At 34.4% G+C, this 27383-nt stretch overlaps 1 protein-coding gene across 3 annotated transcripts in view; it reads right to left on the reverse strand.

Moving 5' to 3' along the window:
• Positions 1-203: 203 nt before the first annotated feature.
• kuz (zinc-dependent metalloprotease kuz) overlaps positions 204-27383 on the reverse strand; it is a 200275-nt gene continuing 173095 nt past the window's right edge. The window contains exons 3-15 of one of the 3 annotated variants that reach the window (XM_076539284.1): positions 26884-27078; positions 14728-15023; positions 12779-12925; positions 11430-11578; positions 9524-9758; positions 8893-9067; positions 8640-8817; positions 8379-8556; positions 7846-8079; positions 7659-7775; positions 7416-7580; positions 7210-7342; positions 204-6484 (exon numbers count right to left, since the gene is read on the reverse strand). In XM_076539284.1, the coding sequence (XP_076395399.1) occupies positions 6342-6484; positions 7210-7342; positions 7416-7580; positions 7659-7775; positions 7846-8079; positions 8379-8556; positions 8640-8817; positions 8893-9067; positions 9524-9758; positions 11430-11578; positions 12779-12925; positions 14728-15023; positions 26884-27078 (2345 nt within the window). In that variant the 3' untranslated portion in view covers positions 204-6341. Of the gene's footprint in view, positions 6509-7209; positions 7343-7415; positions 7581-7658; positions 7776-7845; positions 8080-8378; positions 8557-8639; positions 8818-8892; positions 9068-9523; positions 9759-11429; positions 11579-12778; positions 12926-14727; positions 15024-26883; positions 27079-27383 lie in introns of all 3 variants that reach the window. The other 2 variants (XM_076539283.1, XM_076539282.1) reach the window with 2 other exon arrangements.

Here is a 27383-nt window from a genome sequence, read left to right on the forward strand (position 1 = left end):
GCTAAAACTTCCCAAATTCTATTAATTTTTTGAATTAATTACTTAACGATATCCTGCTGTCTTTTATATCATTCTTAAATATTAAATGGACTATGAATGTAAATTTAATAAATGTCTTTTTATGAACGCAAATTTTAATAAAAAACTCGATTATGAAATTGTGATATTTTCAGTCTTGAACCACGGTAAATAACATACTCGCATAAATGTAAAATGTATGCTTTATTTAGTTCTTTACAATGTTTTTGTTTTTCTCTTTAATCACATTAACGTAACACAAGAGATTCACAATCAGATTCCTTTTTATTTATAATATTCTTAAAACACTCGCCACGGTTTCTAGACATTTTTTTAAGGGGGTAGGGTTGGAAAGAGAGAGTGGTGGTCTGAAGCTACGTTCAGGCGATTGGTCAGTATCATGCTCAATAAAAAAGGACTCGACCAAAGGAAAAAAAAAAATATCCGAAAACGTAGAGCTCGTGTGAGAGAGAGTGAGGGAAAGAGATAGTGATTGTACGATGAATTCGATCAACTCAACGACACGTACTACGGCACGTATGAAACGTAAAGGCAACTTGGTGATTTTGATGATGTTCCAAGCAACACTTTACACAGAACGTAGAAATAATATCTATACGGCTAAAATGATCGGGTACGGACAAATAAATTCGATTCGAGGAGCAACAACTAATATTCGGATGCACGATGTTGATAGGTCACCACATTTTTGGATCGATAGAAAAAATATAATCTTCGATTTCTTTTTTGTTTCTTCCTCACCTAACATTATGTACAAGTGATAAAGTAGTGTGCATGTTGCGTCACGGTGACGCAACGTCTGGATTAAGATACTCGAAACGAGGTTCTGCCTTGAATCCGAACGTCGCTCGAATTTTTCCCTCCGTACAAATAATCACGGTTTCGCTACTCGGTTATCACAAAAGAAGACGCGCAACGAAACGCACCCGTTATCGATATATTAAACTGTAATACCAAAGTCACCGAATCTCAAATATCAAGTATCAGTATTTTTGTTTCTCACCAAATTTTTTCACAATATTATACTTATCTTCCATAATTCTAAATACAAGTATTTTCAGTTAGGTGAACAAATTTTCAATAAAAATCTTTATCATTCACAAGGGTGACAAAGGAAGCATTCTGTGTTAGAAGTTTAAAATCTCTGAAACTAATATCATACCATTTGATGGTCTACCGATACCATTTGATATTTGGGATTTCTACAAAGAAGTACTTTGGTATTACAGCCCAATAACGCAGAACTCGATCTTAATCCAGACGACGCAGAAAACGAATAAGCTTAAGCATACGCAGTTAGAGGCTTCTCGGGTGGGGACAAATGATGAATGCGGAAACGTACATTTGTTTCATTGAATCGTTATGCTTTTCCTTTCGTACGGGCAAGCGACTTCTTTCTAGATACTAGTACTTGGCCCCATTCCACGCTCGTCTTAGGCTCCTCCTGTTCTCAGTTCCCTCTAGATCCTGCTGCGCTCTCTGATCGTACATTCAGTCGGTTGAATCTTGTTCGTATGGCAGTGAAATGGAACCAAGGATAAAGTTTACTCGTTCAACAAACGCACCTAAATATTCTTTCACTTTTGTTCGAATGGCAGTTAAGGTTCAGCTTGCCGAAAAGTCTGAGAAGTTTTCCGATACAGTGTCTGTACTGTTAATCATTGAACGGCGAGTTGTGAGACCATTGGCACGGATGTCTGAATTTAAATATAAAATGTTACAATGGAAGAAAATGTAGTTTTTTAAAGTGTAGAATGGAATACAAATGTGGAGGACATTTTAAAAACTTTACGAAGAATTTTGATGGGTTTAAGGAAAGAAAATGTTGCATTATTCTAAGTTTGATGAGAAAGTTGTAAATTTGTGCAAATTTAATATATTTCACAAACTGCCAAATTGTTCAGTTAAAAAATTTATAATTTTACAATTATGATTTTTTAATTTTTGTGTTCCTTAAATTGTTCAATTTTCAAGTCTTCAAATTTGTTAAATTGTTGATGTCCAAATTTATAAAACCTTAAACTCTTAAATCCTCAAATTCTTACATTCTCATATTTTTCAGTCTTCAGATTGTTGAGTTCACAAATTAAATTCTTAAATTTAAAAATTCTCAAATTGCTCAATTTCCAACGCACAAAATTAAAAAAATTGCAAATTCGTAAATTCACCATTCATCAAGTAATTCAATTAATTTCTATTATAATTAAAGTAAACATTATCGAGTATATTCGGTCGGCGCCATTTTATCGTACTCGCATCATAAACTTTCTCATCACATTTCACGACAAAAACATTTTTATCGTTCAACAAATATTCTCCAAAAATACTGCAAATTTTTTCGTTCACAAAGGTATTCAATTTTATCTCCCTATATTGCCGATGTCTCAATAACCCGCCATACAACGGTTAATACTAATCGATTTACAGCAATCTCCTTTATAATAGTTTTGACAAGCTGTTCGATTTTTCTCCCTATACACAACTACGAATGGCAGTAAATTCATGGGTCATCCATGAACCAGGTTTATTAGAAAGAAATAAACTAAATCGCACCATTATCGGACGAGCGATTACGAATGGAACCAAAACGGAATCCCCGTTGCATCTATACGCAAGAAATTTCGAAACTCCTTAAATAATCTACATCGAACGATCCGTTTTGCACGGTGGATCGTCGTTAAAAGTCGTCACCTTAAAAACCTAAGGGCTCGATTACACACACGTACAGGCATTCGTTCGTCATCCTTATAACCTCCGTCCCGATTACAAAATACAGAATAATATTTCGCTATAATACAGATTTGATATAAAAACAAGTATTTTTTTTTTATTCACTTTACCATTTGTTATGGATACGGATATGGATACATGTATGCATATGTAGGATGTGTCACAAAATCAGTTATTTAATTCTTTACCATAGGTGAACATTTTTTCAGTGCTTTTGATATTCTTTTGATAGAATTAATTTTTACATTAATGCACTTCTTTCATTTTTATTATTTTTTATTTTATTTGATATACAATCACTGTTTTTTATTTTTTCAAAAATTTACAAATTCTTAATATCTTCAAACTTAGAAATTCTCCTCTTCAAATTCTAAAATTGGGAAAGTCAATTTAGAAACATAATATATTCACATTTGCAAGTTTCAAAATTTACAAATTTGGTAATTTAACAACTTAAAATATTCAGTATTTAGTAATTTTAGATATAATCACCTTTCAGTAATATAAAAAATATTTGGACACCCAAGTTTCAAAATTTACAGATTTACAAGCTGTCAGAGTCCAAAAATGTCCAATTTAAAAATACAACACCCTGCCTCTTAAAATTTTTAATTAACGCAAACGTGAATGAAATCTCCATACAAAAAATATTTATAAAAAGTCTATTCTCCCTGATTCCTTGAAATTTTAATTACGCGTGAAACTAAAAGTGCAGCTACAGGAGATAATTAGATGACTGACTTTCCACATCCTTATATATACACGTATACATATATGTATCCATATCGATATATAATTATCGTTTATGTATATATTTATATATAATATCAATATATGTACACAGTTTAACACTCTCTCTTCTTTATTCTTGCACGCCCGTCCTTTTCTCTCGGATCATCTCTTCCGTTGCCTCTTCTCGCTTTCTCTCCGTCATTGGATCTCGCATGACCCACATTTTTTGTTTTTTTTTTCTCATTTTTATAATCACATTGCGACTATTGTACATTTCCACACGACCCGCAAACTCGTATTTTCAGCGATTTTGGCAGAGACACCTTTTATTTATTATCATCCCTGCGAACGTTGTTTCCTTCTATCTGACACGACCGTATGTGAAAACTGTTTCGTTTCTTTTCAGCGTCTAAATGAAATCTATGTCTCCTTTGAAGAGCGTGTAAAGCTAGCTGTCGTAACATCGAACAATTATTCAACGACATCCCTACGAACGATATGGAACCAGAAGAAATAGAAAAACGTGTGACTTTCCAAAAAGGAAATTGGCAAGCTTATTATCAAAAATACGAGGAGAAGAAGAACGTTAGAGAAGTTAGCGGTAAACAGGAGTTCCTGAGGGAAAGAAAATTGCGCGAGAAAGTTCGACGAGGGACGAGTTGAAAAGAAAAAAGAATGTTCAGTCAATCGCACGTACTTTGTTTTGGCGTCTCGAGAAAATGAATCGACGTACGAATTTTCTTTTTATACGAGTATGCAGCTGTGTACGAATATGCTGCTTTATTTTCGTTTTTTTCGAGCCCATATATTAAAACATGTTTACATTTTGAGAGGAGGGCTCGTCTTTGGTCCGCCATGCGCGTTTATTTAAAAGCGCCTTTACGGTACAGCCCCCGATAATTTGCAAGTTAAAAACCGTATTTAAATATAATTTATAACATTCGCGGTAGCGGATATAAATTATCATTTGTAATAGATAACTAATCAATAATAGTAATAGCAATAATAATAATATAATAATAAGCATAATTATAATAGAATCAATATTAATCGATTATAATTCTCGTCGAAATAATCGTTAATAGAATATCGCTATAAAAAAATGAAGAAGAAATTTTTATCGTGTTATTACTTTTTCTTCCGTATTCATAGTCTCTCATAGCTCTGCTCGTTTAAATTGGCTAATAAAAATTAGTATAAGAATATCGTTAATTATTATGCTATAATGGTAGAGATCAAGTGAATGACCTGCAATAGTTTGGTAATGGTGTGCGTGCTTCGCTCTAGAAAGTGGTATAATGGAAAATAAAAAGATCTCAACATACGTTCAGTACAGCTTACGTGTATCGCTAAAAAAATTGTATCAAACATTTTGGCATTTGTTATCATTAGAATAAAACTCACTAACTCTTAATTAAAATATTCGTATGGAAGTAGTTTAAAAAATCTGTCGTTTAAAATTATTCGTAATTAAATACAGTGGTGGTCACATATTTATGTCCAATTGTTTATCTGAACAATGTTTTGTTATAATAACTAGCAGAAAGTTAACTCCAGGTAGCAATTTTCAGATAAGCTTAATTTACCTTAAAGAAAGGAAAAATGTGGTCTGACAATGAATGTCATTAATTCATAAAATAAAATGTTATAAATTATCATGCGACTTAAGCACTCATACACAAAATATTAAAATAATATCAAAGACGTTAACCTGTACATTCTAAATTTTGAATAAAACACTAATAATTTGTGTTTAATGTTTCAAATTTGTTAAGATACAGTATGTTTTGAAAAACCTTGCAAAGAAGTTCTCTTTCTACAACTTTATAGTTTTGTATAAAATGTCTTCTGCTAACATAACCTAAAATTCAGTATATGACATATTTAAGTTACATGTAATTTCGTTAGTCATATATGGCCGCCACCGTATACAAAGATCATACGTAAAAGTTAAAAGACACAAAGGTACGTTCAGTGGGAGCATTTCAAAAATTACGTTTATCATCCTAACACTTATTCCAAATATATATTGTCATCTCCGCTCTCCCCTTGGACTTCCCTTTCTCTTCTAACGACCAATTTCATCGTAAAGTCAACAATCCAGAGCGAAGTACACGAGTATTCGACTTCACCAAGAAATCGAGGCATAAACGCTACTACGCAACATTGGCCATAAATGCTCTTATATCGAACGACAAAAATACGCTGCGTTCAATTGTTATCGTGATAATTCATTGCTGTGCGAATCCAGCGTTGTTCACAGAAACAAATCTCCGCAAGTTCGATCGACACGTGAAAGAATCTTGCTGGACCGGGAGAAGTCCATTTAAAATGCTATGTGATGTTTTTTTTTGATCGACACGCGGATACTTGATGGCAACACACGGAGGAATCTGCGGGAAACATTTAAAAAGACGAATTACAATAAAATCGTACGATAATATAACCTCCTAACGATTTGTTAGTTCACGATCTATCACGTCCCGAACGGCTGTCCTTCGTAATCGTCGTCCGCGACGACGTCCTCCGCCGACCTCTTCAGCTTCGCAAAACGAGAAGTCAATATATCACCATTGATCAATAATAACACACTTCACCAATTTACAATTACGAACCGGTCCCTGTCGCGCGAATCATACATCTCAAAATAAAAACATCGGATCAGCGATCGTCGATACTTTCAAATGCACACGATCCACGTTGATGCGTTCCTCGGTCTTGATCACGAGAGAGACATCACGATGCGTCATCTGGATCGGCTCGTTTTCACAGTTTGGCATTGAACAATTTATGGTACGACGTCCAGACCATTCCTCGTCCTTATCGGTTCTCTAGGATCGTCACACCTTATTGTGATGCCTCATCTCGTAGGCTGCGGACCTCCCCCCTCCCCCGGAGCCCGAATAGGCGCCGGCGTACAGTTCGGGATGGTTGGACCTGCCATAATTGGGTGCTGCTGTGCCGCTGCCGGGTGGCGCACTAGCTGTGGGAACCGAGCGATAGCCTGCTTAAAGTTTAGAAAGATATTCGACTATGAACAAATATGTTAAAGCGCACAGAAAACAAAACAAAACAAAGGATGTACCATCGGGAGAGGTACTCGCAAAATGAAGCCTCGCGATAGCAGACTATAGCGATCATGCACTCCCTGTTACTTTTTCAAGTAATTAGCAAGATGGATCTACCGAGCTAGCTCCACGTCTACGGAACAATGGAGCGAAATAAATGCAGAAGCGGATTAATAAACGCTATCGACATTAATCGAACTAAAGCTTCAACGACTAACGTTGAAATGCTACGTCAGAGAATTAGGAGCAAATACAAGAACTTGGAGCGAGGTGAGAACACGTTAATACGCGATATTCAACAACAAAGACTTCCGGTGAGAAGTCTGCTGGAGCCTTTCAACTTTGCTCTACATCAGATTCCTTTGGATTCGTGAATTTGCTCCTATCAAAGATTATTAATTATAGGCCCCAGCTCACCTCTGTAGGTCATAGAACGATAGTATCAGGTAGTGATGAGCGTCAATCAATGCGAGGGAGATGCAAACAGGAAAAAAACATTGATGTAGTTGCGGATCACACAGGGACAAATACAAAGTGGCAAGCTTTACAGTTTGAGTTTGATTTTAAGACTCGAGAGAACTACAATCAAATTCAAACGGTAGCCGCCTTGAAAAGTAACGTAGCTATGGAGTTAACCTACCTTTTGGATAATACTGAGCACCTCTACCTTCTCCATAACCGTGCGATGGCCCTCGAGTGCCGTTGTGGCCACCTTGACCTTGCCTCGGAGGTATACTTCTGGGTCCAGCACCACCTCCTCCGTGTGGATGTCGCTGTTAAATACACGAACAAATTATTTCCAATTCTCAAAAATTGAAATACATATGTCATTCAAATGTTATATACCATTCTTCTCAAGGTGTTCATCGGTCTCCTCAGAGTGTCACTAATACGTCTCGCTGGGGGTTTCTTAGGATTACTAGAAGGAGTGTGAACAGCGCAGCATTTGATGAACAGTCCCATGAAAATGATGAACGCTATACCCATGAGCAATACTGCCCACCAGAATTCCTAAGAAAATCATTCATTTTATTAGAGAAATTAGAATAACATAAGTTAGGATATATTGTAAATATAGTTTGTACTTACAGTCACCCATTGAGCTACCGTAAGCAACGTCTCTTTGTTAAATAAAAGATTCTTCAATCTCGCTAACGGTCCCTCAGCGTCTACAGCTCGGCACTTCAGAAAGACATCACAGTATCCCTACAAAAATGAATTTGTTTTTAATAAATATAATTGAGGACCATGCAAGGTTTTAAACCAATTTTTTTACCTGAAAGTTATCACAGGGCGATCCAGGTCGGAGACTAATTCCTCCGTCAGGTAAACCAACAACGTGAGCAAATTCGCTGGTACTACGACAGGTAGATGGATCGGTACCATTTTGGCAGGCTAATTCGCACAATTTACGTTTATCGATGTTCGGGATCACGTTACTCGTTAAAAAGCATTCCGTCAAATTCCACTCCAGACAAATTGATCCCGTACACTCGCCGTTGATACATAACTGCAAATTGTTAAACGTGAAAATCATTAATTACCTTATATTCATATTTTATTGGTGTTAGGCTGTGTTGGCTTACATGTACTTTTACAAAGTAGATGTGAATACAAGTTTTTTATTATTTTACTGATTTTCTGAGCTATTGATTTACTGACTTTCTGACTTGTTGAGTTACTGACTTTCTGACTTGTTGAGTTACTGACTTATTGATTTATGGATTAACTACCTTAATGATTTATGGATTAACTGATTTACTGTTACATTGGTTTATGGATTCTAAAATGGAAGAGCCATATTATTACCTGAGTTCCCTCGTTGCACCTAGTTTTGTTGGCCCTCGGCAATGGCGGAGGGCACTCGGAGGATCGTCCGTTACAAGTTGAGTTATAACTACAATCCGATTCCGCCTTACACTGAACATTCCTCGAGAGGGGTACGAATTGGCACGATTCGCTCGAACAACAAGGTCCTTGACTGGGGCTACAAAAAGAATAAATCACCCGGTTATCACAAAGATCCACATATCACGGGATTTACAAAGCGTAAACCGGAATAATGTGTACCTGCATTGTGTACCGAATTTCCTGGTACAACCTTTAGCCGTCTCGTTCTTCATTTTGTCCAATTCGGATACCTGTCTCGGGTAACAGCACTTATCAACGCACTCGTCGTCATCGTAGCCGCAATCGCATTCCTCTCCAGCTTCGACGATCTTGTTACCGCAGAACGCTCCAGCAGACGCTTCATAATAAAGAAGAAACTCGATAAGACGGGCTTTCGATTCGTGATTACAGCAGAGGGTAACGATATACGTACCGGTGAAGCAATTTCTTTTCTTGTTATCCTCGATGGCGTCTAACACGTTGCTGATATTGCCGATGCTGCATTTAGAGAACTTGCTGTTATTTGGCCGGTCTCCGCTGGTCGCCGATGCGAACATGATAAAATTCCCGTGCAAACCGCCGGGTCTACATTCGGGCGGGAAATCGTGCTGAAAATGAGATTCGGTTTATATAGTGTGTTAGGAAAGTAATTTCATTATGCATGCACGACGAGAAGTCCTCCGAAAATTCAGGGACAATTGGTTAGGTTAGGTTATTACAAGTATAAGCAGTAATTATTTATCCAAGTATTGGACTGGTATGAAAGAGAGAGGGTTATGAGACCGACTTCTTTTTTATAATGTTCGGAGCGACTTCTTGTGAGGCACGCAGGGGTTTATAGTTAGATGCACTTTAAATTGATGAACGAACATTCCATGTCTAATAAATATAGTAATAATTAATGTAATTTTAGTTTTATCTTTAATAATTTTAATCTTATCTCAAATATAATCAATAAAATCAAAAATAAAAATATATGAATAAAACATAATTAAATAATATCTAGTATAATGAAGATTATATCAAGTTTGATTGAATAAATTAACGTGGCAATGAATTCTTACAGGTGATCCAAAATTATGTCCGATTTCATGGGCCAACGTTAACTGCGACACCTTCGGTGGTACTCTGCTGTTGTAATTAACGAAAGTAATGATTCCAGTGTTGAGAGACCTCTTGGTTGATTGATACATTCCTCCTACTGTTTCCGTGTACGTTTTGTATTTTTCACAGATACCACCGGATGCACCGGAAGCCGAGGCTACCCAAGCAAGTCCGAGAGTACCGCCAGTGAAATCTCTGTTAATTATATAGATGAATTGATAACACGATTCAACTACCGATACTGTAGATTCATATTACATCGCCATTTGTACGTGCATTATGTAAGAATGAGGTTAATGTTGGCTTGACGATTAAACAAAAAGAATTGATGATTTATTTCATATTTTTGCTTATTCAAATTTTTACTATATTGTATATTTCAAGGATTTCATTTATTGCATATTTCAAGAATTTAATATATTGCATATTTCAAGAGTTTAATATATTGCCAATTTCAATGATTTGATATATTGCATATTTCAAAAATTTAATATATTGCATATTTCAAGAGTTTAATATATTGCCAATTTCAATGATTTGATATATTGCATATTTCAAGAGTTTAATATATTGCCAATTTCAATGATTTGATATATTGCATATTTCAAGGATTTTATATATTGCATATTTCAAGAATTTAATATATTGTTTACTTTGAAGATTTGATATATTGCATATTTCAAGTATTTAATATATTGCATATTTCAAGGGTTTAATATATTGCATATTTTAAAGGTTTAATATATGGTTTACTTTAAAGATTTGATATATTGCATATTTCAAGTATTTAATATATTGCATACTTTAAAGGTTTAATAGATGATTTACTTTAAAGATTTGATATATTGCATATTTCAAGTATTTAATATATTGCATATTTCAAAGGTTTAATATATGGTTTACTTTAAAGTTCGGATATATTGCATATTTCAAGTATTTAATATATCGCCAATTTCAAGGATTTGATATATTGCATATTTCAAGAATTTCATATATTGCTTACTTTAAGAATTTTACATAACGCCTATCTTATGGATTTAATATATTATTAGCTTCGAAATTTTTGTAAGTCCACAAAAGGTAATATAATGAGAGTCCACTGTACATACAAGATAATGATTCAAAAGATAGTTTGAAACTGTTACGACTTTTTTATCTTTCTTCTTAAGGTTTTAAAAAGGACATCGAGGAGATTAAGCATGAAGTAGAAGTTGGAAAAGTTTATTTAGAAAATGAGCGTTCCATGTAAAGGAAGTTTACATGTTTCAAGACACTTTACATTAACGTAATGGGTTTTGAGACATTTAGGTTTATTCCCAATTTTTTAATAGTAAGAATATACTGTTAAATTTTGAATAATTAAATGACTGAATTTGAAAATTTGAGGATTTAAAAATTTTGAAACTAAACATAAAAAATTTGACAAATTTGCAACTTCAGGAATTTACATCATCTCTAAAAAAATTCAAAACCCAAGATCTAAAAAATGAAAGAATTTCGATAAACTAAAAATTTCAAGCTCTTAAACCAGAATAACAAGACTGCACATCGTATGCATAGCTGAAATCCTCTTTAAAATTGATCGAGGTACGCGATATCCACCATCACCAAATTAATAATAACCGAGGCTGCAAATCCAGGTCCTTGATAACCGTTTTCCATAAAATAACACGCATGACTATTACCCAGAAACCTAATATTTGACGAGCACCGAGCTAACAATTATCATAAATATTATACGGTGTGGTAAAATATGAAAATACAGACGAACCAAAAATATCGACGGGGCTATTTAATGCATCTGCACCGCGTTCAATCTAATCCGGATCGAGCCAAAACGTTCTCGTATATCACGTTTTACTGTACCTGTATGTGAACACGTATGCGAGGCAGAAGTCTTCATGGTTCCCAAGCGAGTGCAAATTTAAAAAGTTGCTAACGTCGATATTCTCCATGCAAAACGGATTCGGTTCACCATACGTTTGCTGCGGTGTACAAGCGGTATCGTCGTCGATCTGCTCACACAAAATATACACGTTTAGAATCTAAGATAAACATTTAAATTAATGCTGCAAACATTGGATGTTTAAAATTGTTCAATATTTAGATGGTATACATATGCAAGATATTTTTATGAAATTGATTTTGGTGTATTTAGATGCTTTTGAACAGTTTGTATAAAAATTGTACAGCTTCATTGAACCTCTCAAGTAAGTACTGAATGGCTTATTTGAATATCCCACATAAATAATGAATGTGTTATGTGAACATCTTATATAAAGCATTTTTCAACATCTCATACTGAACCTCATAGGTGAATATCCCATACTGAAGCTCTTATATAAACATCCTATATTGAACCTCATATGTGAACATCCCATACTGAACCTCATATGTGAACATCCCATACTGAAGCTCTTATTTGAACATCTCATATTGAATCTCATATGTGAACATCCCATATTGAACTTCATATGTGAACATCCCATACTGAATCTCATATGTGACTATCCCATACTGAAGCTCTTATTTGAACATCACATACTGAAGCTCTTATTTAATCATCCCATACTGAACCTCATATGTGAATGTCCTATACTGAACCTCATATGTGAACATCCCATACTGAACCTCATATGTGAACATCCCATACTGCAGCTCTTATTTGAACATCCCATATTGAATCTCATATGTGAACATCCCATATTGAACCTCATATGTGAACATCCCATACTGAATCTCATATGTAAATATCCCATACTGAAGCTCTTATTTGAACATCACATACTGAAGCTCTTATTTAATCATCCCATACTGAATCTCATATGTGAATGTCCTATACTGAACCTCATATGTGAACATCCCATACTGAACCTCATATGTGAACATCCCATACTGCATCTCTTATATGATCATCCCATACTGAACCTCATATGTAAACATCCTATACTGAACCTCATATGTGAAAATCCCATAGTGAAGCTCTTATGTGAACATCCCATATTGAACCTCATATGTGAATATCCCATACTGAAGCTCTTATTTGAACATCCCATACTGAAGCTCTTATTTGATCATCCCTTACTGAACCTCATATGTAAACATCCCATACTGAACCTCATATGTAAACATCCCATACTGAAGCTCTTACTTGAACATCCCATAAACACAGAATGGAGTTTCTGATGAGATAAGGTAATAGTGGATGTGATTACCTTAATCCGTTGCACCTCGAACTTAATATTTCTGTGCTTGATCCGTCCATCGAACCTGGTGTCCCTGTATATGTAGTTGACTGCAGTGACGTGGTGGGCAATGAGAGACAAGATCTCCTCCCGTGTCTTCTCAGCATCGTGATGCAGCTGAAAGCGAAGCCGAAAACCGGTGGAATTCAATATTCCGCGAAACTTCACGTGCAGCAACGGCGAGCAGAGAGTTTCCGCATAAAGAGATTTTTATAACGGCGCAACCGGGAAAGAATGGCCGGTCAAAGAGAATGCAGAGATGGAAATATTCCTTGAAGGCAAAGGACATCAGGAATGCAGAGGACGTCTAGTTTAGAGGGAAATGCGAAATGAAATTACGCCGGCTGCCCCCCATTACCAACGAAAAGCCGTATGAATGTGGCTGCAACAGCAGAATGGTAGGTATGCAGGATATTCGACGATTGTGCAACGAATTATTGCGTTTCTTCCGCGAAATTTCGAGGTTAGGACAAAAAATCAGGCTGCTTATTGTTCTTTGCTGAAACGAAGCGCGCGCCACAAGATGAGTTCCTGGAATTTGGTCTGCTTTCCTGTTTCTCCTTTTAGGAGGCTGCGTGACCAGAAAGGTTAAACGATGCAGAGAAATTCCGACATTTTTACTACTTTCTTTTTTAATATCGTGTGAGAACCGGGGCCATCGATGGTTTCGGTCCTGTAAACGATCGCGTGACTCTGTGCGACCCTTTGTTTTTAGTAAGGAAGATAATTTGTTACCGAAAGATCTCTAAAAATGTAAGAGGGTGGTTTATTGGAGGAACGTTTGAAAATTAGGTTATGTCACAATTAGTCACGTTAATACAATTTTATATAATTTATTTCTAATACGACGCAAATTATTATTTATTGAATAATGAGCATAATTTTAAACCGAAAGCTACGGTCTCTAAGAGGGTGGTTTATTGGAGAAACGTCTGAAAATTAGGTTATGTCGCGCTTACTGGCGTTAGTACAATTTTGCACAATTTATTTCTAATACGGTATAAATTATTATTTATCGAATAGAGATAATTTTCAACCGAAAGCTACGGTCTCTAAGAGGGTGGTTTATTGGAGAAACGTCTGAAAATTGGGTTATGTCACGCTTACTGAAGTTAGTACAATTTTACACAATTTATTTTTAAAATGCCATAAATTATTATTTATCGAATAGAGATAATTTTCAAATCTCTGAAAATATAAGGGGTGTATTTATGAAACGCCTGGAAATCAAATTCCATCACTCAGCTTATTTGTGTCCAAACAATTTTACACAATTTATTTCGTCACACCATAAATTATTATTTAAGGACAGCTGACAATTTTCTGAAAATGCTCAGATCTCTAAAAATATAAGAGGGTGGTATTCATGGAACGTCAGAAAATTGGATTCTATATTACGTAGCGCATTTAGGTTAATATGTCACTTCTATACCATTTATTCCTCATATACTAGAAGTTATTATTCGACAAATATTTATTAGAATTTCCTACCAAAAGCTCAGAGCTCGAAAAACACAAGGGGTTGCTATATTTATAAAACGCCTAAAAATCAGGTTTAACATAACCCAATCTACATAAATCAATTTTGAACAATTTATTTTTCACACACTACAAATATTGACCATCAGCTTCTGTTAAAAATTTAGAACTCTGAAAACACAAGGGGTTGTTATATTTATGAAACGTCTAAAAATCAGGTTTTACATAACCCAACCTACATAAATCAATTTTACACAATTTATTTCTCACACACTACAAATATTGACCATCAACTTCTACCAAAAACCCAAAACTCTGAAAACATGAGGGGTTGATATGTTTGCAAAAAGTACTACACTATTTTTGTTATTCAGAACTCATCTTGTGATGCGTATACAGTGTTCGTATCGATTAGTATTACATTTAAATAATTTACTTACCTGTTCGGATATGTGTCTCCATATGAGGGGATCAGTTTGAATGAAGAGGGAACAGGTATTCTTGTTATCCTCCTTCGGTCTGGTTGCCCTACGCGTTCTCCGATGACTAGGTTCGTTAGCTTCTCGAGAGTATTTGTGACCGGGTGTTTCCTGATCGCCATTCCATGGTTTCACCGATGGTGTCGGTTTCCTGACATCCGTGGTTACGGGAGGAGAAAGCTCCGGTTCGCCAGAATTTTGAATTCGTTCCATCCATTCCACCACATCGTCGGTGACCCCGCAGCCACTGGTTTCCCCTGGGAAATGTTATTGATACGTGAATTTATTGTGTTGGGGGAGAATTATTGTTTGTAGGAATGGGTGGAGGGATGTGGTTGATATACATTCTTTGATGTAGTTGATGTAAATTCTTTCAAAGGGAAATTTGTGAATTTGGAAATTTGGGAGTTTAGGAATGTGAGAGTTGAAATTTGGGAGGTTAGGGATGTGAGAGTTAAAATTTGGGAGTTTAGGGATGTGAGAGTTGAAATTTTGAATTTGGGATGTGACAGGGAAGTTTGGGAGTTTGATTGGAAATTTGGAGATTTGAGAAGATGGAAATTTAGGTAGTTAGAGAATTGGATGTTCAGGGGGTTGAAAATTAAGAAATTAGAGAAATTGGAATTTTTGAGATTAGGTAATGTAGGAAATTGGAAAATGGGATATTTGGGGGGGGGATTAGGAAATTTGAGAATTTGGAAATTTTGAAATTAGGTAATTTAGGAAATTGGAAAATTGGATATTTGGGGGGTTGAAAATTAAGAAATTTGAGAATTTGGAAATTTTGAGATTAGGTAATTTAGGTAGTTAGAGAATTGGACGTTCAGGGGGTTGAAAATTAAGAAATTTGAAAATTTCGAATTTCTGAGATTAGATAATTGAGGGAATTGGATATTTGAGGGGTTGAAAATTAAGAAATTTGAGAATTTGGAATTTTTGAGATTAGATAATTTAGGAAAGTGGAAAATTGGATATTTGGGTAGTTGAAAATTAGGAAATTTGAGAATTTGGAAATTTTGAAATTAGGTAATTTAGGAAATTGGAAAATTGGATATTGGGGGGGGGGGGGGGGGGGGTTGAAAATTAAGAAATTTGAGAATCAAAAAATCTTGAGATTAGGTAATTTGGAAAATTGCAAAATTGGATATTTCGGGGGTTGAAAATTAAGAAATTTGAAATAGGTAATTTAGGAAATTATTAAATTGAATATTAAACTTGAAAGACTCTAATCTATAACACGAAACAAATTAAAAATTTTTTAAACACAAAAATTTAGCTGACAGACAATTTCAGCAATTACTTCTTTCGCAAAAGTGTTTCTCCTATTTTTCCCAATTAAATATCAATAAAATTTACCACCTAAAAACATAATACCAACCAACAATCTAACAAATATAATTATTAATAATGACCTACCAAAAATCTCTGACGAATCTACTGTAAGAAACTCCCTTTCTTGTTTGAGAGAGTCTCTCAAGAGACATAACCTTACTTTTCATCCTCAATCAAACAAAACTCTGATTTGAAAAGCGTTTTGAGTCTCCGTTTCATCAGATTTCTTGCACGAACAGTAAAGTTGCAACGTGACGGAAGTGTCGATGTACGGTTTAATTATTCGCGTAATTTCGAAATGCAGGGAGGCAGGCATTCGCGAGTAGAAACCGGATGTACGGTCATAATGCGCCACGTAATGACAAACTTAACCACTTCCCCTTGGTTCTCGTATCGCCCGTAACGACGATGCTATTATTTTGAGGACGTGGTCAGTCATCTACGTATGGGTGTGAAATCGCACTTCCTCTTTCATCGAGCAACACTCGTTGCAGATGGGCTTGATCGCAACGTTGCAACACTTTTTTTATGAACAGACATTTATCGGGTCGGTTATTACAGTTTCCTCTGTAACGGGATTTCTATCGTTTCAGCTAGCGGAGAGCGACTTTCGGAAATGGTTGCCTTTTGTGGTATTTTGCTTTGTAATTCCATATTTTTTTTTTTTGAAACGGGAGTAATGGAGTTTAACAATTTTTTGGATTTTTGATACATTTGTGAATGGGGATTTGAATGTAGGTACTTTTTTATCACTTGTAATAGGGTTAGATTAGGTTAGGTTATAATAGGGTTTGGTTAGGTTAGGTTATAATAGGGTTAGGTAAGGTTAGGTTATAATAGGGTTTGGTTAGGTTACGTTGTAATAGGGTTAGGTAAGGTTAGGTTATAATGGAGTTAGGTTAGGTTATAATAGGGTTAGATTAGGTTAGGTTATAATAGTGTTAGATTAGGTTACAATAGGGTTAGGTTAGGTTAGGTTGTAATAGAGTTAGATTACATAAAATGTGTATTTGGTCAATATTTTTAAAGTAGTCTTTAATATTATTTTTTGTTTTAGTCGTGACGAATTCATACAAGTTTTTAAAATATAAATTTGATAATTTTATAGTAATATTACTTTTTTTTTTTATTTTCACTGTTTTGACCTTTGGTACACTTGTGTGTGAGATTATTAATATGTTCTTTCATTTGATAGCACAGTTAAAAAATCCCTAGATTCACAAACATTAAAGTTAAAAAATTGCAGAAATACCTAAGTTCTAGACTCGAAATCAAAAAGTTATAAAATTGCAAAATCTAGAAAGTAAAGACTATCCAAATATTAGAGCTTTAAAATTAAAAAATTGAAGACTCCTAAATTCTAAAGGGTCAAAATTAAAAATTCTCAAGTTTCAAAGGCTCAAAATTAAAAATTCCCAAATTCTAAAGCCTCGAAATTAAAAATCCCCAAATTCCAAGGGCTCAAAATTAAAAATCCCCAAATTCCAAGGGCTTAAAATTAAAAATCCCCAAATTCCAAAGCGTCCAAATTAAAATTTCCAAAATTCTAAAGCCTCAAAATTAAAAATCCCCAAATTCCAAAGGGTCCAAATTAAAAATTCCCAAATTCCAAAGACTCAAAATTAAAAATTCTCACATTCCAAAGGGTCCAAATTAAAAATTCCCAAATTCCAAAGACTCAAAATTAAAAATTCTCACATTCCAAAGATTCAAAATTAAAAATCCCCAAATTCCAAAGTCTCAAAATTAAAAATCCCCAAATTCCAATGGCTCAAAATTAAAAATTCCCACATTCTAAAGATTCAAAATTAAAAATTCCTGAAACTTCCAAATTCTGAAGTCCCAGTTTTAAAGAAATTTCCACATCCTTAATACTCAAAATTAAAAACCATCAAAACATCACAATCTCAAAAATTAAAAAATCCCAAAAATGAACCCTTAATTTTTCATTTCATATTTATATATATCTACATTTGTATAATTTTGTGAACGTCCAATAAAATATTGATCCATCAGTCCATCAGTCAAAATCCCTCAATATACACACGCTCTAATATTTTACTCAAAATCAAGTAAAAAATCAGTCCATTAAACGACCACCATTGTTGTCACATAACAACCGATTATTAACACCAAGAGCCACATTTTGAGAATCTCTGCTCAACGCAGTTAAACGTTATTCATCTCTTTGAAATTCCATTTGAAAACGCACCTCCGACACCTCCCACCCTGACCATTTATCCTGTTCGTTGTCCAATGCTTAACAAGCGACCGGTATCAGTATCTTTTGAAATTCAGGACAATGGAACAGTGTCATACATTCGGTTCCCAGTACGCAACAGCGAAAAGAATGCAGTTGGCAATTAAATTTAAAAATGGATTTAATACTGAATATCCTTTTTTTTGTTTGCCCGATATTTTTTTTTTTTTCAAACATCCAGAATCGTTCGATAAAATGGCTTACCGTCGATACATGACGTTGGTTGTTTGATTTAAATATTTTTCGCGGAATTTAAAAACATCGAGCATGTTTCATATTTGTTTTCTGTTTGTTCCTCTGTTTTGTTTTTTGAAGCGATAATAGCTCGTCGAATGAGACTTTGCTTTATTGGAATTTTGCAATCAAATTTCAAATTCGATTAATGATTTATTCTGTGGTTTTGGAATGTTTTGAAGGACGAGTGAAGGTAAGATGGATAATTCCCTGTGGTGGGGGCTCTAGAATGAGAGATTGTGGAGAACTGAATTTCAAATTTGTGGATTTTTAGGTTGCTAACATAGTTCATTATTGTAAATTATTATTATAATGCATTATTATGTAGTTTAGTGCTTTGTAGAAAAATGGAAGATGGATAATTCCCTGTGGTGGGGGCTCTAGAATGAGGGATTGTGAAGAACTGTATTTTTAAATTTGTGGATTTTAAAATTGCTAACATAGTTCATTATTGTAAATTATTATTATAATGCATTATTATGTAGTTTAGTGTTTTGTAGAAAAATAAACTGGCTACTTTCACAAAACATTTACTCTACTAAAATCTACATCTTAATTTATTATACAAACTGAACTCGCAATTTAATAATTAAACTTCATACCTGATATTCAAGATAAATTAGTGAATTACTAATTGTTAATTTACTTTGATATATAAATTATCTTGCTAAATAATCCATCTTGATATTCAAGATAAATCACTATACTAATTGTAAAAATTGTACAAATTGAAAGACATAACTACAGCTACTCCTCGAGTAAGAATAAAAAAATTTACCAATATGGCGACAACATATAAACTTAGTTTAGTTATAAACTGAAAGAATCAATATCAAATCAAAATCGATTACTATGGAAATTATAGAGGAACAGTAATGTCACAGATTTATTACACCCGCGTATATCCAGTAAGCAAACAAACAAGATGGCGCGAGTTGGTCCATCAAGCGCAATATGAACCAGGAACCACGATAAACATTACACGCGATAGAACGCCTGTTTATTTAAGCGTTGATTATTTGCAGAAATAGTGTAAATACGGTAGGATATGTCGAATCAGAAGAAAATCGTTCTTATCGCTGATATTTACTTTGATCTTGCAATGTCTTCCTCGTCAACTGTTGTACTCTTGTAGCGTTCTATAGGGTGTAATTTATTTCGCGAAATAAAATTATAAACCGTTATGTAGTTTTTCTGGAACTTCTAAGAACGTCTAAATTAACCATAAGCGCAATATGAACCACGATAAATATTACACGACTGTTTATTTAGGTGATTACTTGCAGAAATAGTGTCAATATGTCGAATCAAGAAAATGTAGCATTCTATAGGGTGTAATTTATTTTGCGAAATAAAATTATAAACCGTGTATTATGTTTCTCTGGAACTTCTAAGAACGTCTAAATTAACTCTTAACCGTAATGCAACCTTGAGCGTACCTCAACCTGCTGCGAATTTTCGAATTTTATTATTATTCGGTTCGGTTCAATACAAGACGTGTATTACCTCTGAAAATATCTGCCATCACGTTCCACTAAAATATTCCATTTCTATTCTTTCTGACGGTTTCTCGTGAAATATAAAACCGCGCAAAAATGAAGGAAGAGTGATGAATTTTATATCGAAGAATCGCGAAGTGATTAGCGATTCTGATGGTAGCATTAGGGAAGTTTGTACGAGGAAGGCAGATCTAAATTATTCAGATGAAGACAGTGATGAGGATAGTTATTCGATCAACTGGAAAAATGCATCGTCAGACGGAGAAGACCGCAGAGGATTTCCTTTTCAATTGCAGTGTTGGAATTGAGGAACTATTTTAAAAATACTAGAAATAATCTTAGTGACACTTATTTACCTGTGTGATTGAATAAATTGTACATTTACGTGGAAATATTAATATTTTGATGTGCAGATAGAAATATTAATATTACTACATGTTTCAGGAGAAATATTAATATTACCAAATTTTCAAATCCTCATATTCCCCAAATTTCCAAATTCCCAAATTCCCCAAATCTCCCAAATTCCCAAATCCTCAAATTCCAAATCTTCCAAATTTCCAAATTTTCGAATTCCAAATCTCCCAAATTTCCAAATCCTCAAATTTCCCAAATTTTCGAATTCCAAATCTCCCAAATTTCCAAATTCTCAAATTCCCAAATTCCCAAATTTCCAAATCCTCAAATTCCAAATCTCCCAAATTTCCAAATCCTCAAATTCCCCAAATCTCCCAAATTCCCAAATCCTCAAATTCCAAATCTCCCAAATTTCCAAATCCTCAAATTCCCCAAATCTTCTAAATTCCCGAATCTCCCAAATCTCCAAATCCTCAAATTCTCCAAATCTCCCAAATTCCCAAATCCTCAAATCCTCAAATCCCAAATCTCCCAAATTCCTAAATTCTCAAATTCCTCAAATTTTCAAATTCCAAATTTCCAAATTCTCAATTTTCCCAAATTTCCAGATCCTCCAATTTCCCAAATTTCCCAAATTTTCAAATCCAAAAATCCCAAGTTCCCTAAATTCCTCAAATTCCCTGAATAAAAGAATATTACTAGATTTCCACACAGTCAAATCTTAAGTGTTTCACTTTTCTCAAACTTCCACCGAAATGTATATTACGTAATCGTCATAAGGGGCAATTATGTTAATGTAACTATTATGAAGACTTTCCTCCATGTTCTCAAAATAGATGGTTATTTTATGGACACCCTGTATATGCACACGAATGGTCTACTTTCTTCCGTAATGATATCGCGAACGGTGCACGAAATTCAGACCTCTCTCCAGAGACCAAACCTTTTATACGGTAAATGTAATCTCCCTGTGCGATGACAGGCTTTCGAACTGGAATCGAGTCTTATATTGAAATATACATTTTAGAATTTTTTTTTTAAATTAACATTTAGCGGTGAATTGTATTAATAATCCAATACGAACTGAAAATGGAGTTTAATAAAAGAATATCGACGTTTCGATAAAGTTTCGGATGGATTTATTAGAAATTAAAGACACGTTGATGTGTCGACCAGTGAAGTACTTAGAAAAGGGGCCTAATGGGGCACCCTTTAAAGGAGAAACTAAAAATTACTAGACGATTTTACTGATTTTGTTTTATCTTTCATATTTTGTTAAAAAATCATTTCTTAATTGTAATTCATTTTTTTATTCATGGAATAGCATGTTTTCTATTTTCATAAAATTATGAAAGATACTTATGAATTTTGTTAATGGAGTTATTATGAATTTAAACTTATGAAATAATTATTATAAATTTTGTTAGTAAAGTTATTATGAATTTAAACTTATGAAATAATTATTATAAAGTTTGTTAGTAAAGTTATTATGAATTTAAACTTATGAAGCAATTATTATAAATTTTATTAATGAAGTTATTATGAATTTAAACTTAGGAAATAATTATTATAAATTTTGTTAATAAAGCTATTATGAATTTAAACTTATGAAGCAATTATTATAAATTTTATTAATGAAGTTATTATGAATTTAAACTTAGGAAATAATTATTATAAATTTTGTTAATAAAGCTATTATGAATTTAAACTTATGAATTGTTATTATAAATTTTGTAAGTTATTGTGAATGTAAACTTATAAAATAGTTACTGTGAATTTTACAACTTATTTACTACCCTATAATAAAATAAATCTCTCAGATTCTCAATTAGTATAAATTTAAATATATCATATAAATGTCAGAATAAAAGAGCAAAATTGCTAATTAAAAATATGACCAAACTTTGAAGTTTGACTATCCTCTTTCTCCCTTGTCTTTCGCGGTTTCAAGGAAAATGCGTTTAAAGTTTTTCATACCGTTCATACTCACTTAGGTCTACCGGTCCAGGATCATATTAGACCATAGACGACCTTCTTTTTTCTTAAAGAAATTCTGTTCTGCAGATTTTCCTTCTCTCTCGACACTCTTTGTCTTTCTTTGTACTTCCTTTTGAACAATCTACATGATTTTCGTTTCATACATTTACATGTATGAACAAAACAGTCTCATTTTAAATTAAATGTTAGTTATCCAAAAATTGTTGATACAAATACAAATAAAGAAATGAAAGAAATAGAAATATTTTTAATACAAACTCAGTGATGTTCGTTAAAATTTTTATGACTGAAAAGATGATTTGAAAAATAAAATCTAGTTTTTTTCAAAACTCTTAAATTACTTCACAAGTTCCGAAACTTCTAAAAAAATTCCACTAAAACGCCACAAAAATGGCACCCTAAACATGTAACAACACCTCATAATTATTCCACAGGCATAAGTTCAAGGACCACTTAGCCGACGCGTCACAACAGACTCGAAAAACGAACCGATGACGCATGGACACTACGTCTCGTCTTCTCCTAAGATGCAAATGGACCGTAAAGCGCAATGTTCCGCTGTCTGGATCAGACCTAACCCAACCTAACGCGCGTCGTTAGTCACTCCTTTAACTCGTGAAAGTCCTCGAACCTCGACCTAGCCGTCCTACCTGTTCGAGCTGTGAGTCTCAACACCGTTAAGCCATAACGACGCCATAACGAAACGGCAGGTTTACGCTGTAAGCTCCATCATCACTGAGCTAAACAATTTTGGAATAAAAACAAATAACATAAAAATAAAAGACGAAGGACGGAAGATAAATTAGCTGAAAGAATGCGAAAATATCGAATTTGGAGAATTTTACAAAAATGTATCACCGAACTGAACAATTTTCAAATAAAAACAAATAACTTAAAAATAAAAGACAAACGACAGAACATAAATTAACTGAAAGAATCCAAAAATATCAAATTTGAAGAATTTTATAAAAATGTATATTTTATTTATGGAATATTAATGGTACTAAAATTAATATTTAATTTACTCAGATTAAGTCAGAAATTTCGAAGTGTTCAAAGTTCAAAATTTTCACAATTGTAAATTCACACATTTTCAAATTATAAATTCGTTTAATTTCACGTCTATAGATTTCTAAATTGCAAATCCCAAAATTTCAAAACTCTAAACTGTGAAATTTCCAAATTTCCAAAATAGCGAATTCATAAATTTCCAAATTCTGAAATTCCCCAAATATCCTAAATTTCCAAATCCTCAAATTCCTCAAATTTCCCAAATTCCCCAAATTTTCAAATCCCAAATTGCCCAAATTTCCAAGTTCTTTAATTCTCCAAATTTCCCAAATTTTCAAATCCTCAAATTCCCCAAATTTTCAAATTCTCAAATTCTCCAAATTCTCAAATTCCAGATTTCTAAATCCCAATTTTCCCAAATTTCCAAATTCTTAAATTTCCCAAATTTCCAAATCCCAATTTTCCCAAATTTCCAAATCCTTAAATTCCCCAAATTTCCAAATCCCAAATTCGCCAAATTCCCAAATTCTCAAATTCCCCAAATTACCAAATTCTCAAATTCCCCAAATTCCCCAAATTACCAAATCTTCAAACTCTCTAAATTTTCAAATTCCAAATTTCCAAATCCCAATTTTCCCAAATTTCCAAATTCTTAAATTTCCCAAATTTCCAACTCCCAAATTCCCCAAATTTCCAAATTCCCCAAATTACCAAATCTTCAAATTCTCTAAATTTTCAAATTCCAGATTTCCAAATCCCAATTTTCCCAAATTTCCAAATCCCAAATTCGCCAAATTTCCAAATCCCCAATCTTCCAAATTCTCAAATTCCCCAAATTTCGGACAAAACATAAAATTAACTAAAAGTATCCAAAAATATCAAATTTGAAGAATATTACAAAAATGTCTAACATTTTATTTATGGAATATTAATAGTATTAAAATTAATATTTAGTTCATTCAGATCAAGTCTGAAAAAGTTGTGTATTTATATCCTTTCTAACGACAGCTAGAGATGTGCAGAGCCAGCATGCGTGACGCACAGAAAAAAAGAGTACGTAAATCACCACTCTAGGCATTGTCGTACAAAAAAGAAACCAAAGGGTGGTCTTTTTCTACCATTTAACGGGCTTTTGGCCAAACGCGGTCCAGGTATAATACGTCTATGGTTTACGCAGACTGGCGTGTATCGTTAAGGCGATTCGTTTAAAAACCATACACGGCTGGATGCTCCTTTAAGGATGCCTCGCAACGCAGGCTAAACTGTCGTCGGAAGGCTCGGAGGAGAAAACGTGCACTCGTCGTGTGCCAAAGGGGTGTCCGTCCAAGTGTGTAAACGCAGGCTCGTGTGACACCGTTGCAAACACTATGTCGGTGTTGTATACCGACAGGTATAACGGATCTATAGAGACGTTCCACGGCTTAACGCTGTAACGACAGCCCCGTCGAAGAAGCACGTTTTATCCATAAACGAACCTTCTGAATTTATGTGATTCTGAGGTGCGAGGTTCATCGATCGCCATTTTTTTTGTATCTTGTGGAGCATGTGCGTGGGTTGATTTGTTGGGAGACTGGGGGGTTGTTTTCGGGGTTATTATTGATGTGCGTTATGCTGCGGGGGTTTGAAATAGGTTACTTGTATATTTTTGGAGGTGGGTTTATAATTCAGGTTCTTGTGAGGTGAATTTCTTTGCGGTGGAAATTTGGGAGGTGTATTGTAGGCTGGAGGGTTCAGGTGTTAGATGTCTACGCGGTGGATATTGGTACGGTAGATATAGGCACGTTAGATATTGGTACGTTGGATATTTAAGCGTTAGATATCCACGCGTTAGATATTTGCACGTTGGAGATGTAAGTGTTAGGTATCTACACGCTAGATACCCACGCGTTAGATATCTACGCGTTAGACTTCCATGCGTCGAATATCTACACATTAGATATCCACTCGTTACATATCGACGCGTTAAATTTCTATGCGTTAGACTTCTATGCGTCATATATCTACGCGTTAGACTTCCATGCGTCAGATATCTACACATTAGATATCCACTCGTTAGATATCGACGCGTTAGACTTCCATGCGTCATATATCTACGCGTTAGACTTCCATACGTCAAATATCAATGCGTTAGATAACTACGCGTCAGATATCTACACATTAGATGTCCACTCGTTAGATATTGACGCGATAAATTTCTACGCGTTAGACTTCCATGCGTCATATATCTACGCGTTAGACTTCCATACGTCAAATATCGACGCGTCAGATATCTACACGTTAGATATCCACTCGTTAGATATCCACTCGTTAGATATCCACTCGTTAGATATCCACTCGTTATATATTGACACGTTAAATTCCTATGAGTTAGATTTCCATGCGTTAAATATCGACGCGTTAAATTCCTATGAGTTAGATTTCCATGCGTCAAATATCGACGCGTTAAATATCTACGCGTCAGATATCTACACGTTAGATATTCACTCCTTCGATATCGACGCGTTAAATTTCTATGCATTAGTCTCCCATGCGTCATACATCTATGCGTTAGACTTCCATGCGTCATAAATCTATGCGTTAGACTTCCATGCGTCAAATATCGACGCGTCAGATATCCACTCGTTACATATCGACGCGTTAAATTTCTATGCGTCCGACGTCCATGCGTCATATATCTACGCGTTAGACTTCCATGCGTCAAATATCGACGCGTTAGATATCCACACGTCAGATATCTGTACGTTAGATATCTACGCGTCAGATATTCAAACGCTGTATATCTACCCGTTAGATTTGCACGCGTTCGAAATCTACGAGTCGTAGTTATAGTGCAGTATTTCTTTATTATGCAAGTCTCTTCTATCTTGTCCTCTCAGTATTCTAAACAAAGCTACATTATTTACAGTAAAGTAATACCATATAAGCATACTTTTAGAAATGAACCTCAAAATACATCGTGCACTCTACATTACTGTAGAACACATCATCTCTTACATATTTCAGATAATTTAAGATTTACTAAAAAAAGTATATATTAAACAAAAAAATTTCTGAGGAACAATGTCTGTTGCAAAATATCTTTTGCTAAAATTCATAAGAAAAGAAAAAGCGTGAAGTTTGTTAAATAATGTAATAAATACATTTCCTCCGGCGCAGGGAAACGCACATAAAATCCACACATAGTTTCTTCAAAGTTTTATCGACAAATGTTTCTCCTATCGTATTCCGTGCAGCGCTTTCTTCAGACTTACGAGGTACTAACCCAGACTATGTACCACTGAATAAAGTATTATACTTCCTTTCATTCTTTTTACGTTCTTCCGTTAGAAAGATCTCTCCTATCACACCACTTTTCACGCATTGAAAAACCTTCATGTTCCATTTGTTCCGGAAGACGAAAATAAAGGATCACAAGATTCGACGTACCTTTACGAAGATGTGCGTAGGGGTCACCGACGTCGTTATCGTGATAGATCACAGAATGTAACGTGTTATTTATTTCGTGAGGTGGAAAGTAATAGTGCGCCTTCTCCACGTACCACGCGCCACTGCGCGGGGAAATTATTTTCCCATGGAAAACACCGTCACTGATGCTACCGAACACGTGACTCCCAGGTTCACCTGAAAATAGACCAAAAGGGTGTTTATGAGTGATAAGTATTTCATTTCATTCTTGGAAGGGGTATTCACTTATAAGGGGTATTAACTTCATCTTTCATTGTAGAAATTTTGGGAAAGTTAAAAATTTCAAATTTTTGAATATTTAAGAAATTTGAAATTTTATGATATTTTTGGATATTTGGAAATACGAAATTTTTAGAAATTTACGAAATTTGAAATTTTGGGAAATTCGAAATGTTGGAATTGGAAAAATTGAAATTTTGGGAAATTGGTAAATTTGGAATTTGAAAATTTGAAATTTTGGG

This window comes from Megachile rotundata, chromosome 13, assembly GCF_050947335.1.
Source record: "Megachile rotundata isolate GNS110a chromosome 13, iyMegRotu1, whole genome shotgun sequence".
NCBI classification, from domain to species: Eukaryota; Metazoa; Arthropoda; class Insecta; order Hymenoptera; family Megachilidae; genus Megachile; species Megachile rotundata.